Source organism: Mastomys coucha, unplaced genomic scaffold (genome assembly GCF_008632895.1).
Source record: "Mastomys coucha isolate ucsf_1 unplaced genomic scaffold, UCSF_Mcou_1 pScaffold12, whole genome shotgun sequence".
Classification (NCBI taxonomy): domain Eukaryota; kingdom Metazoa; phylum Chordata; class Mammalia; order Rodentia; family Muridae; genus Mastomys; species Mastomys coucha.
In genome coordinates this window covers 12736454-12750795 of record NW_022196894.1, presented here as the reverse complement: position 1 = coordinate 12750795, position 14342 = coordinate 12736454, and the positions used below count along the sequence as shown (strand labels likewise).

At 43.1% G+C, this 14342-nt stretch overlaps 1 protein-coding gene across 9 annotated transcripts in view; it reads left to right on the top strand.

Annotated features, from left to right (window-relative positions):
* The window catches only part of Spidr (scaffold protein involved in DNA repair), a 254641-nt gene that overhangs the window by 224209 nt on the left and 16090 nt on the right, over nucleotides 1-14342 (top strand). For 8 of the 9 annotated variants that reach the window (XM_031363195.1, XM_031363193.1, XM_031363196.1 and 5 more), the window contains 5 exons: nucleotides 354-441; nucleotides 1909-2052; nucleotides 2143-2202; nucleotides 7703-7907; nucleotides 8747-8893. In XM_031363195.1, the coding sequence (XP_031219055.1) occupies nucleotides 354-441; nucleotides 1909-2052; nucleotides 2143-2202; nucleotides 7703-7907; nucleotides 8747-8893 (644 nt within the window). Of the gene's footprint in view, nucleotides 1-353; nucleotides 442-1908; nucleotides 2053-2142; nucleotides 2203-7702; nucleotides 7908-8660; nucleotides 8894-14342 lie in introns of those variants that run through there. The other variant, XM_031363194.1, reaches the window with a different exon arrangement.

Genomic DNA, 14342 nt, shown 5'->3' with positions numbered 1-14342 from the left:
GGTGTGGTGTGGTGTGGTGTGGTGTGGTGTGGTGTGGTTTGGTGTGGTGTGGTGTGGTGTGGTGTGGTTTGGTGTGGTGTGGTTTGGTTTGGTTTGCTTTTTTTCTTGCTATTGGTAGCTGGGATGTCTTCAAACTCTTGATCTTCCTACCTTGGGCTCCATGCACTGGGTCGAGGTATGCATGCCTGCTGTTCAGGTGTTTTCTGCATATCCATTTCAGTGATGACATGCCAGGTGCAGGTTCATCACAGTATAAAGAACTGCCTTCTTTAAGTTCCTGAATAGCTTGCTGTCAGGTACTTTATTGGCAAATGGTTGTTGATGAATTCCAACAGTCTCTCTTCTTGTTCCAGGACACCAGGGCTCTTCAGTTTGATTGACAGTTTGTGGCCCCCAGTGATACCTCTGACTGAGCCTTCCTGTGGTCAACCCAGTGGAAAGGTAAGCCCAGCCTTGGAAAAGTCCTTTGTGCATAGGCACCTGCCCTTCTCAGGAACTGACGTATGTACTCCCACTGCAGTCATATGGCCCATGTCATTTCTTGGACAACAGTAGCTCTGCAACTAGTTCCTTTGTCTGGAGTGATCTATGAATGCCATCTAGAACCATGACTGCGCTCCTTCCCAGTGCCAACGTTCTCATACTTCTTTTTTCTATTTCTCTGCTAAATTCCTGATAAATTTTTATTTGTATTTCAGTTCTTGTGAGAAATATGTATTTTTGTATTTTGGCCTCACTCCGGAGCCTCTACTTACCTTAAACTCAAAATAGTCCGTATGCTTTAGCTTCCCTTGTATTGTGATTACAAGTGTGTCCCACCAAACTCAATCATGATATTGTAATTCAGAGTCTTAGTTAGCCTCATTCTGAAGCAGACGCCACATCTTTCCCATTCCTCTGCACTTAGTTAGCAGTTAGAGCATAAACTAGATCACAGATAGTCAGCAGAGAACTTCCTTTTCCTCACACATTGTGTGCACATGGATCCAACAGGCATATGTGGAGGCCAAAGCTTGATGTCAGAGTATCTTTCTTTAATTGCTTCTCCACGTCAGGTGTTTGATAGAGGATCTCTCTCAAACCTGGAGCCCACCATTTTGATTATATTACTTTGACAGTGAGCCTTTGGGGTCCTTCTGTCTCCATACCTCTTGTTTGTGGGTTCTGGAGAACTGAACTTTGAAGCAAGAACTTGCCCTACTGAGCCCTCTCCCCAGCTTCTCATAGCTGGGTTTTTACCAGGGTGCTGCATACATGACATGTGAGTATGTGCCAGAGAGCATAGTCCTTCTCAAAAATGCCTGTCTGCAGACTGTAGAAGAAGAGATAACCCTTAAATTATACTATCCGTATAGTCTGAGGAGTAAATTTCTTCCTCCTCTGTTTTGTTTTGACACTGGGCCTTAGGGTGACCTTAAAGTCCCCATGCCCCTTCTTCTCCCTCCCAGGAGTTGAAATTATAGGTTTGTGCTACTATGTCTGGTGTGAAGACTAAATCTAAAGTGAAATCTTAAATGTACACAAAGTATTCTTATGCTTGGTCTCCCAGATGCACAAAGCAACCCATTTCTTATCTAGCCTTCCCTTGGAATATACATCCAAAAGCAAATTGTATGTGTTCACACCAGTCTCAGGAATTAAAACGAGGGTCTCCTTCATACTGGGTAAGTGCTCTACCACTGAGTTACAGAGATCTCACTAAATGGAGCAGGCTAGCCATGAAGACTTCCTGGGGCCCGGGTAATCCTTGAACCTGTGATCCTTGTGTTTTTGCCTTTCAAGCTGAGATCACAGGCCTGTACCATCAAGCCAAGCATAATCGTGTGTATACCATAGAACTTATGTTAATAACATTTTTCAGTCTTTTAAAGGACATTCTTACTCTGCATTTTCCTTTATGCTAAACAGACAAAGACATATCTGCCTCCTCCTATCTTCTGTTACATCTTCTCTGCACATCCGAGTCTGGGACAAATTGATGCAATTGAAGGAGACCACATTTCTAAGCTTTACCAGCCTCCAGTTGTCCACTGCTTGAAGGAAATCCTCCAGGTAATAGCTGTGTTCTAACAAGTTCTTTAAATACTTGTATTGCTTCTATGGGCTTTGTGTGATATCTTCAGTCTTTCTATGTCTTTCCAGACTAATGAGCGCAGTACACGTTGCAGCTTCTATGCCAGAGTGATCTATCAAAGACCACAGGTAATATCTCTGTGTCTTTGTCAGTCTGTCTGTTTTGTTTTTTGACACAGGGTTTCTTGGTGTGTCCTGGAACTCACTCTGTAGCCCAGGCTGTCCTGGAACTCACCATGTAGACTAGGCTGGCCTTGAATTCTGAGTGATCACAAGTGCCTCTGCCTCCCAAGTGCTGGGACTAGAAGCATGCATCACTAAGTTCCAGTTCCTTTAAAGGCCCAGATAGTCAGTATGCTGTGCTTCTTGGATAATGCAGTTTCTATAGCAATTAGTTGGTTTTAGTATGCAATGAAAGCAGACATATTAACATTCATAAATGAGTAAGCAGTCCTTTTTTTAAAAAAAGGGAAAAGAAAAGCACTTCCCCTAAATCTAAAGCCAAGGGGAGGATGGCTCTGTATTTTACCTGATCTACAGCACACCTGCTGTATAATGACACCCCGAGCCTCTGAGACTTCCTGTCACTCCACAGTCTAGGCACAGGACTCTGCAGACCAGCGGTGGCACAAACGCTGTTTGCCCTCGAGGGAAAATCTGTAGCTCAGAGGCTGAGAGTGAGGAAGACAGGGTCAAATGGCAGTAGCAGGTGGAGGGAAACAGTGGCAGAAGACATGTCGAGCCCTCCGCTTGACGACCTCAGGGGGTTGGGTAGGCATGCTGACAGCCATATACGTAATAAGCAGATTCCACATATTCAAGGGCAATCAGCTTGGCTTTCTGTAGTGTCCGCCCGCAGACCCTACACGAAACACACCTGCTTTCAGTGGGGTGGGGGTGGGGTGTCTGATGGTCGTCTGTCGAGGAACAAGTCAGTAACCCAGAATTACCGTCCATGTTCAAATACTCTTTCTAGGTTATGTGTAGCCATAATTATTCTTTAACACATTTTATGTTTTAGAATGGTTTGGGGTATATATCAAATCAAGGATGAGGTAAAAAATTTCCCATAAATGTCCTGCTTCGTAGATATATAGTTCCCTGTTATCATCACCTCCCACCGTTGACATGGTCGCCTAGAGTTCCTAGTTAATGACACTTATTCTCCATTATAATTTGAGGCAGAATCATTACTCTACCATAAAAGTCCTCTGGCTCTGCCTGTTCATCCCTTCCTCCTGCAGACCATTCTGAGGTTGTTTTTTTCTGTCCATACCAAACATTTAGGCAGCCATGTCTCATCAATGTCTTGAAAGCTCATTTCCTGTAACACTCAGTAATAAGTATCCTGTTATCTAGATGTATCAAAGTTCATTTATCTGTTTACCTACTGTGATGGCCAGTATTGATTTTCAACCTGACAGAATCAAAAATCACCTAGGAGACAAACCTTTGGACATGTTCGAGGAAGTTTCTAGACTACGTCAAAGGAAGTGGGAAGAGGTTAGATTGGAATAGTGCCTTCCTTGGGCTGGATCTCTCCAGAGTCAGCCTACAACGTAGATGAAGCTCACTAAAGCTGTGCTCCAAGTAGGTAGGTTCACTCCTAACCAAGGAGCCCAACTCAGCAGCACTGTCCATGCCGTTCTTGTTCTGTAGGCATAAAGGATACAGGAACCCTCACAGGCTCATGGCCATCTGTAAAGCAAATGCATGTGATTCGGTCTCTCTCGGAAGGCTTTAGTAGTTTTAACACTGCACAGAAGTGTAAGTGAGGCACCTCTTCTGATACTCAGGCAGCCTGCCTCTTAGGCATGAGTCCCTATAACATACAAAGTAAGTCGCACACTTCCAACTGCAGTGAAGCATTTAAAAGTGGGGAGTAGCATGCATGACAAGGGATGATCAGATCAGATCAAAGCAAGACTGAAAGACAGCAGGGACAAAAAACAAAATCCTGAAACTCTGTCTCTGGCATCTGAAGCTTCTGATGGAATCTTCTGAGATCAAAAAGGCTTGAGTGGGGGACTGGAGAGACGGCTCAGTGGTTAAGAGCACTGACTGCTCTTCCAAAGGTCCTGAGTTCAAATCCCAGCAACCACATGGTGGCTCACAATCATCCGTAATGAGATCTGATGCCCTCTTCTAGGGTGTCTGAAGACAGCTACAGGGTACTCACATATAATAAATAAATAAATCTTTAAAAAAAAAAAAAGGCTTGAGTGGCCCTGCCTCTCCGGCCGCAGCACCCACAACACACCAAACCTCGAACATGGCTGAACTCCACCTCAGTGAAAAAATCCCATGGTCCTGGCATCTCCAGCACTCTGGTGCTTTCATCATTTCCATGCAGAGACCACTCAGGACCTCCATTCAGACACTGAATAAGCATAAGTACACCGAGCACCAGCATCTCTTTCTCTGCTTCCTGACTGCTAATGCAGTAAGACCAGCTGCCACGACGCCCACACCCCACCCTGCCATGACTGACTGCTCTAGAACTTTGGAAGCATCCTTTCCTCAGGTGTCCTGTTATAGTAATGAGGAAAGATCTGCCAAAGAGCTTGTTTGCTCCCAAGTTTTAGCAAGTATGAAAAAACAAAAACAAAATCAAAAAACAAAAATCCCCACCCAGATATTTATATTACTCCTAAGAGAAAGGGACTATCACTGAAAAGAAGAGAAGGAAAGGAGAGTGAGGGAAGGAGAGAAGGAAGGGAAGAAGGAGAGAGAGGGTTCCTCCCTCTCCGAGGCTAACAGTAGTGGTACTGTGTGAGTTAGGAGCCTCTGCTCCCCTGGCTCATCTCTGATGAACATATTGGCCTGGTGAGCCTGTACTCCTGCTCAGAGGGCTTAGCAATTAAAAGGTGGGCCAGCACAGACATTTTAGGATCCTATATGGCTCTATTATAGCTGCACTACCTCAAAGTTGCACCCCACCATGGATGGCAATCTCAGGGAAGCTGCACTGTGAGTCCCCTCCTTTTTCATTCAGCGGGTTTTATATAATCTGTTACTATTGTTCATTCGGTGTTCTTGTTTTTCCAGATTTAATCTGTCTCTCTAGTCCTTTGAACATGTTTATATCTGTGGTGATTTAAATGAATTTCTTCCAAAGGCTCCATATGTGAATATTTGGTCTCCAGTTGGTAGTCCTGTTTGGGAAGTTTGTGGAACCTTTCGGAAATAGTTTTTCTGGGAGAAGTATGTGACTTGGAGTAGGCTGTAAGGTCCCCCTCTGCTGCTCTTTCTCCCTATTTGCTTTTTTGCAGCTGACATATGATCTCTTTGCTTCCTGGTTGATAACCAGCCACACACTCCTGTTGTCATGCCTTTCCCATCATTATACATTGTGTCCCCTTTGGAATTATTAACTAAAATAAACTTTCTCTCCCAAGTTGCTATTGTTTGGGGATTTGTAACAGCAACAGAAAAGTAGCTGAGCATCATTCTTTGAATTCTTCCTTTTTTTTTCTTTTTTATTGGATATTTTCTTTTTTTACATTTCAAATGTTATCCCCTTTCTTGGTTTCGCCCCTCCCGGGAACCCCCTATCCCATCCTTCCTCCCCCTGCTTTTATGAGGGTGTTCCTCCTCCCACATACCCACTCTTACCTCCCCACCCTCAATTCCCCTACACTGGAGCATCTATCGAGCCTTCATAGGACCAAGGGCCTGTCCTCCCATTGATGCATGACAAGGTCATCCTCTGCTACATATGCAGCTGGAGTCGTGTGTACTTCTTTGTTGATGGCTTAGTCCCTGGGAGCTCTAGGGAGTCTGGTTGGTTAATATGACATTGTTGTTCTTCCTATGGGGTTGCAAACCCCTTCAACTCCTTCAGTCCTTTCTCTAACTCCTCTATTGGCGACTCAGCGCTCAGTCCAATGGTTGGCTGTGAGCATCTGCCTCTGTATTTCTCAGGCTCTGGCAGGACCTCTCAGGAGACAGCTCTATCAGGCTCCTTTCAGCATGCACTTCTTGGCATCCACAATAGCGTCTGGATTTGGTAACTGTATATGGGGTGAATCCCCAGGTGGGACAGTCTCTGGATGGCCTTTCCTTTCTCTGGATGGCTCTACACTTTATCTCCATATTTGATCCTGTGAGTATTTTATTCTCCTTCTAAGAAGGAGCGAAGCACCCACACTTTGGTCTTCCTTCTCCTTATTGAGCTTCATGTGGTCTGTGAGTTTGTATCTTGGTTATTTGGAGCTTTTGGGCTAATATCCACTTATCAGTGGGTGCATCCTTTCTGGCACAGTAAGATGTTCCCAGCTGATCTTTGGTTGTTTGTTTTCATTGTTTTTGCGTTTCATTGTGGTACATGTGCGTGTGTGTGTGTGTGTGTGTGTGTGTGTGTGTGTGTGTGTGTGTGTGCCTTGTGGAAGCCAGAAGGCTACTGATGAGATTCAGCTCTCCTTCTTCCCCTTGGCTCCTGGGGAGTAAACTCAGACTGTCAGGCTTGGCAGCAGGCTCCTTTATCCACTGAGACTGTCTCTCCAGCCTGCTCTTAGGGCTTTCAGCTCTAGAATCAGCCCTCTCTCCAAGGAGCGCTGGAGAACTTTAAAGGAAAAATGATATTTAGAAGCCCATATCTAGTTCTAGGTAGCCTTGCTTCTATTGGAATTTAGTTGCTTTTAGCCCTCTCTGTGAGTAGAAAAGGGAGGCAGATGTACATATGTCACAGGGTACGGTGGCTAAAGTCATGTCACACACCAATACCTCCTACCGTAGACCATTACCACAGAATTTGCGCTAGGCTTCCCTTGGGTCATTTCCTCTCCAACTGAATGTGGTGGCTTGAGGGTGAAAGCAGGAAGATCAGGAGTTCAAGATGACCCTGGGTTCCATAGGGCATTTGAGGCCAGTCTTCTTTTACCAACAGCGAGAAGGCGGGCTCTGTTTATACTTTCCTCAGTAATATTTACTTTATGTATCTACTCTCTATTGATATAGGACCCCCTCTTCACCTTAACTCACACCTCCTAAGCATAGCATCCACTCCAGACACATCAACTGAACTCTAAACCAGCTTAGGTCCTGGGCCTACACATTGCACTTGACTTGCATTTTTATGTAAATTCTTGCATTTGTATGTAACTTATGTAAGTTCTGACCCACTGGTGGAGGTGGAATGCCAGCTTACTACAACTTCTAAAAGTATCACAACTCCTGCAAATGACAAAAACAAAAGAGGGGGCAAAACTAATAAAAATGAACCCTACTGCACATGCACCAGAATTGTTGGACTTGTTTTATATCAAAGTTGTCTGCAAGAGCACACGAGGTTTGTTCCTGATCCTCAGGAAACAGGTAGGGAATGCAGAGAGCAGGTATGCACTGAGCAGCAGACAGCACCGTGCCTACAGATACAGGCCTGGGAGGGAAGGAAAGCTGCCCTCTGTCCCTTTAGAGGACCTGTAACCAGCACAGAGTGGACATAAGTATCAGTGGGCATTAAGCTAATAACCTTGATATGTAAACTTTATTATATAAAGTATTTTTTAGATAATATATTAAATTATGAGTGTAAATAACTGCTGAGATTGCTTTTAAAAGGTTTTGGCTATACAGAGTAAATAGTTTTTGTTTATTTGTCTGTGTGTCTTTTACTTTTGAATTGTAGCTAAAGAATCTTTTGGCACAAAAGGAAATCTGGCTGCTGGTGACTGACATCACCCTACAAACACAGGATGAAAGGGACCACTGTCTTCCCAAAATCCTGCCGGTCTGTATAGCCCCCTCATGTGTGCTGGACCCAGAGGTTGTGGAAGAACTTGCTATGCCGGTGTCTCATAACTTATTCTTCAGGGATGCTCTTCGAGACAACGGTATGCCAGTGTGTCTTGATTGCTTGGGTAGAGTGACTGCTTAGTGCCTACACTGAGACTCTATCCTCTTTCACAAAGCCCAGCCCCAGTCTAGCCCTGGGATGGAGAAACCATTGTACCAGCCTTGGGCTTTCATGGCTTCTTGCCAAGCCCACCTGATAGGAGCCAGCATCCTAAATTGTAGTAAGCATGGAGAGACACTATTGGCCACTCCATGACTCTTAACAGCACCTGTGCTTACCTGGAGCCTACCTACAGCCATGGCCTAGATGTCCCTTTTAAAAAAACAAAAGCTAGAGAACATGGTATATATTTACCCTGTAACAAAGGCCTATAACCCAAAACATGGGATGCCGAGACAGGAATATCATAAGTTAAAAAACAGCCTATATCACACTGAGACCCTGTTTCAAAATAAAATAAAATTAATAATAATAATAATAATAATAATAATAATAATACAATGGGCATTAGATGAATCTATACTTTCCTTGGGATCAAATACTTAAACTTTTTTTTTCCTTTTATTTAGGTATTATCTTGAATACCTTATGGTATTCACTCTTTTCAATTTTATCTGAATGTAGTACCTTTGTTTTCAACTTAGTTCACTAGGGTCTTTTTTTTTTTTAATTTTAGATATTTTCTTTTTCACTAGGGTCTTTAAGATGTATTTCCACGTAGACATTTATGTATTGGACATGTCTGGCATTAGCAACAGACCAGCCCCTATCTACACCTTTCTTCCTTCAGACCTTGCAGTGGCTTGTGAAGCAGGCTGGCTGGAAAATTCATGCTTTCCTTAATTGCTTAAATAATCTGAAGCGTCTCCATGGCAGGTCAGATTGTTTGTATTGAACGGACAGTCCTCCTACCTCAGGAACCTCTCTTGGGTCTACCTTCTGCTTCCTGTGACTTGCCTGGCCCAGTGACAGTAGATGAACTGAGCTCCCTCACACCTGTCAACTCCATCTGCAGCGTGCAAGGTAGGTAGCCCTCTGATTGGAAGCAGAATTTCTAATGTCTTGCATATCATGCTATTTTAAATATACTCCTAAGTTTTATTGTCGGTGTTCCAGATGTTGGATTTAGAGGGACAGAATAAGAAGATGGTCTTTTATTGTGGACTTGGAGACCATATAGGAAAATTTAAATCAGGTACATGTACAACCAAACAGGACTCCAGTGTCTCAAATGAGGCAGAGTAAAATCTAGGAAGGCTCCATACAGGCTGGATCCTTGGGCATCTGCAATGGCTCAGCAAATGAAGGTGTTTGCCCCCACACCCAGTGACCTGAGTTCAGTATCCATCAAAAGAGAGCCAGTTCTCACAAGTTGTTCTCTGTCTTGTGCATGTGTACAAGTGCATGCTTGTGTGTTTGTGTGCATGCACACATACCAAAAATAAATAAATAATTATTTTTAAAAACCTGAATTCTTAAATCAAGATCTGAAAGATACATCAATAATTGGGACCAGGAATAGAACCTATAAAGATAGCTGACCGGAGAGAGCTGACAAGCCAATGGAGAAGGGTGGGTAGGCTTGGATAGAGGGCGGTACCAAGAGGAAGCTAGAGAGACAGCCAACTGTCAAGAGTATAGTCTGTTGTGCACAGAAGTCTAGGCAGCTTCAGTATTGACAACGTCACAGAGATTACCATCTACACACAGAGAGAGCACCCTGTGGTGATAACATAGGGAGTGGTTGAAGAAACTAGCTTTGAAGACTTAGGGGTATAGTCTAGATTCCATCCTGAAGGTAGAGAGGGGACCAAGAGGCAATAATGCAGTGACAGAGAAGTAAATACAGGGCAAGTAGAAGAGTCGGTTTCCCTTGTAGGAACACTGATGACTTGGGTGATGTGTCAGGTCAAGAAGAGCATACATAGAGAACAGGTGCAGCCCCCTGCAAGCTTCCACCTCTGGCCAGAAGGCACCCCCATGGCTTGTCTGCCCTAGTGGGACATAGAATATGAGGCAACTTTGAGGGCATATCTGTGTCTTACTTGAAACTGGCTATTTGGTTGTTGTGCTTCCCATTGTTATTTAGCGTATATTAATTATATATAATAATGGGTTTCATTATGAAGTGTCATACATATACATGAAGCATTTTAATCATATTCACCACTTACTGCCTTCTCTTTCCCCTCCATCTCTACTGACTCCCTGGTTTGGATGGTGTTTTATTTAGAGGTAGTTATAGTTGTATTTGTAATATCTGTTTTATTTTTAATTATATGTATTTGTGTGTGACTGTAAGGTATGTGCCATGAGTGTCTGTCAGGAGCCAGAGTGTTGGCTCCCCGGAAGCCGGACTTCAAGACAGTTGTGAGCTGCCCAGCGTGGGTGCTAGGAACCGAACTCAGGACCTCTCCAAAAACAGTAAACATGCTGAACCACTGAGCCATCTCTCCAGATCACTCAATTATATTTTTAACAAGCTTATAAAATAGTTGATTCTGGTTTTTTAAGCATGAGAAAGGGATGTTTCAGTAGCTGGTTGTATATATTAATCTAGAGGTGAAAATCGTACCAGTACTTCTTTAACTCTGTGAAAATTATTTCAGAATAAAAGCAATGCATGTACATTGGAGCAGTTCTACTATATATGTGTGCTGTGCTGCTATGTGCCCCCCCCCCACTAACACATACAGCCTTGGAGGGATGAAGTGCTGTAGGCAGGGCATCTGTCTGGGGAGCTAGAGGTTCATACAGGTACAGGCAGGCCTTCATGGACAAGCTGCTCCTCTGCCAGTATACTCATAGGATGTCCCAGTCCTTTCTTAGCTATCATTTCCAGTTTCTGTAAAGAAGGATTTAAGATCGGTGTTTTGAGGATTTTAGTTTTGTGACATTCTAGAGATGGGACCCAAAGTCTTGCTAATATTTATCATATACTGTACCACTGTGCTACATCTCCAGCCCTCGTGAGCTTTATTAAAACCTTTACATGTTCTATGGTTCACTTATTCAAAGTGTTTTAATATGCTCACAAAAGTGTACAAGCATCACTCTAACCCTGGAGCAAAAGCAGCAAACCAAACCCTAGCACGTGCTTCCTCCCACACTGGTAACAAGTCATCGCTCTGCTTTCTGCTTCTATGACTTTGCCTGCTCTGGACTATTTGCCATTGGTGATGATTAGAGACAGGATCTCTTAAAGTCCTTGAAGTCCTGATCCTTTGGCCTCTGCCCTGAGTGTGGGTGGCAGTTGCAGGCATACACCTCCATGCCTATTTTGTTTTGTTGTTGTCTGTCAGGCATTTTCTTTAGTGAGTCTGTGTGAGTGCCTACACATTTTATGTGTCCCACATGCATGCCTGGGCCTGTGAAGGTCAGAAGAGGGTGTTGAGTGTCCTGGGAATGGAGTTGTAGCAGTTGTGAGCCACTTGATACAGTTGCTGAGAACAAGTGCTCATAACTAGACTCCTCTCCCCAGCCATTAGTTGCTACTTTTTTTGAATGAAGTGTCCCACTGTGACCTAAGCTATCCTGCACCTCACTATGTAATTCATGCTAGCCTTGAATTTGAAATCATTCTAGTTCAGCCTTCTGATTCCAAACCAGCATACTCAGCTGTAAACTTGCATTTTTTATTTTCATCCTCCTCCTCCTCATGTGTGTATGCATGTATACATCATCATCATGATGTATGCATGTGTCTGTAGGATGTACACATGTGGAGATCAACTTTGTGAAGTCAGTCTCTCCTTCCACCTTTGTGAGTGTCCCTGTAATGGAACTCAGGTCACCAGACTTGCAAGGCACTGAACCACACTGAAGCATCTCCTTGGCCGGACTTCTGTTGTTCAGATGATTACGATGGTCTTGTGATGTGAATTTTCTCTCTAAACATAAGAATGTATTTTCCTGCTGTTGCATGAAAATATCAGATAATGTCAGTTCAGTTCTGTTGATCAGTGGAGCTGTCAGCGCAGCACCGCTACCTTTCTTCTGCTGTATTTGTCACAGTCAATAGGCAGGACTGTTGGTTTGGGGTTACAGTCGTGAATTTATTCTTTGTACAAGTTCCATCTCTTTGTTTCATGTATTTTCTTAGATTTTGTTTTGGTTTTGGTCTTACTGACTTAGAACTCTCTAAGTAGACTACTCTAGCCTTGAGAGCTGCCTGTGTCTACTTCCCAAGTGCTAGGATTAGAGCACACTGCTGGCTTGTCATGTATGTACTGTTGGGTGCATACACAATAATGAACTGACCTTATTGTTTTTACTTAATAATTATTTCTAGTCCCAGTAATTTTCAGTACTCTGAGGTTTGCCCTGTCTGAAATTAAAATTATGGCAACATTCTCTCACTAGTTTTAGCATTGTGGCTGCTTTGTTCTCTTCCTTTATGTTTAATCCACCTGTGTTTTTATATATAATGGAAGTTTCTTTTAGGTAACATACAGTTGGTTCTTGTTCTTATCCATGCTGATAATCTTTTCTTTTAATTTGTATAGTAAGAACATTCATATTAACAAGAATTACTGTTATAATTGATTAATACAGCTTTTTAAATGTACTGCTCTTGGATCCTTTTTATTTATTTTTCTACTCTATTTTTATGTGTGCTTTGTTTGTTTTGTTTTGTTTTGTTTTCCATTTGCAGTGAGCATTCAATGTATTCTGTTTTCTTCGAGTATTTCGATTTAAGACTTAAAATCTTACATGAACATGGTACTGTGTGTCAAATTAAGCTGCACAGTGAAATTCATAATAAAAATTAAAGTAAAATCTTTTAGAAGTGAACTAGTGGTTGTCCTGGAGTTTCTGGTACATACTTAACAAAACTCAGGTCAGCTCTCAGGTGGCACTGTGGTCCTGCTTTTTGTGAGACTATTACTAGCCAAGCATGGTAATCCATGCTTATAGTCTGCACCTGAAAGGCAGACATTAAGATCTATAATGAGGACAACCTGATCCACATTTGCTAGTCAGAGCTGCGGTGAGACTTAGTCCTGGAAAGCAAGCTTGTGAGCACACTCAGTTACATCACTACTGTTTGCTTGTGAGCACACCCAGTTACATCACTACTGTTTGCTTGTGAGCACACCCAGTTACTTCACTACTGTTTCTTTAACCTGCTCATAATGTGTAAGTATTGAATACATGGTTGTTATTTTCATTTCTTTAAAAACTACTAAATCAATGGTAGCTTATTTGTCAATTTAGGCTTTCAAGATGATATTTTTCCTACAGACCTTCATTTCTGATATGTTTCTTTCATCTCAACATTCTCTAGTGGCATTCACAAGTGGGTTTCCTCTGTTTCCTGGCCAGCTCTGAAACTGTGCTGGAGGCCTGAGCGTGGATAAGCCCAGTGTGTAAACCTATCATGGAGCAGGGTTCTGCAGATCCTCCATACGAGAAAGCAGAGTAACAAAGATTGGCTCTACCTGCCAGAAGGGATGCCCCCAGCAAAGACCCTCCAGCCATCCAGGTGACCTGAGGGCAGGTCCACAGACTGCTGGGTCCACACTGCTCTGTGTCAGTGGTGCCCCCTCTTGGGTTCTGCCTTGTCTTCCCTGCTACTCCAAAACCCAAGGTTCTCGGATATGACTTATTCTCAGTGTGGTCTTTCTTCACATCTACCCTTTGAAAGCCTCTTTGAAATGAATTAATAGCTAGTATGTCTCCTGAGCCTATCTGTGAGAGATTTCTGTGTGTCAGAGTAAGTAAAGGCTTTCAGCAGTAAAGCCTTGAGTGAATACAGAAGATGAAGCAGGCTTTTCTTTGAATGCTCATGGGAAACAATGCTGTGGATACCAACTGTTCTGTGCTATACTTCCCAGCTGTCTCTCAAATCTCTCTTAAAATTATGAGATGTTTTCCAATGGTTTATGAACTCAGATGAAATACATTTATTTCTTCAGCTCATGCCTGATTCTATAATTTAAAGGAAATTACTTAATCTTGCATAACCGTAAGGGCTGGTAATACCCTCAGATACCCCAGAGTGTAAAAGAACTCTGATTAGTTGCAGTCTACTTTTTATTGACTAATTTACAAAAGAAAGTCAGGATATATCCAAGTGTTGCCTGGTATCCCCAAGACCCTAGGTTCAATGCTCAGTACTGCAAGGAGGAAAAAAGAAATTATGGAAAGAGACTTGGGCTGCAAAGTGACCAGAATACAGGGCACTAGCTGGTGTTTATATTCCTATATTGCCTAGTCTCTTCCTCTGGACTTCTGAAACTCCTTAACTAAAGAGCTGTTGGCAGCTAATAGCAACTAGGAGAGGAGAATGCAGTTTTTAAGGGTGCAGCCCATGGTGAATCACCCAGCCTCTAGTGTAAAGTCATGCACCCAGGGGTAGTGTACAGCACACACTACATGGTGCAGGGATGACACAAAGTTGATTTGCTGCGCGCTATGTCCCGCCGGCAGGAAAAACGCAGCACAAACGGATTCTTCTGCAGTATAAGCT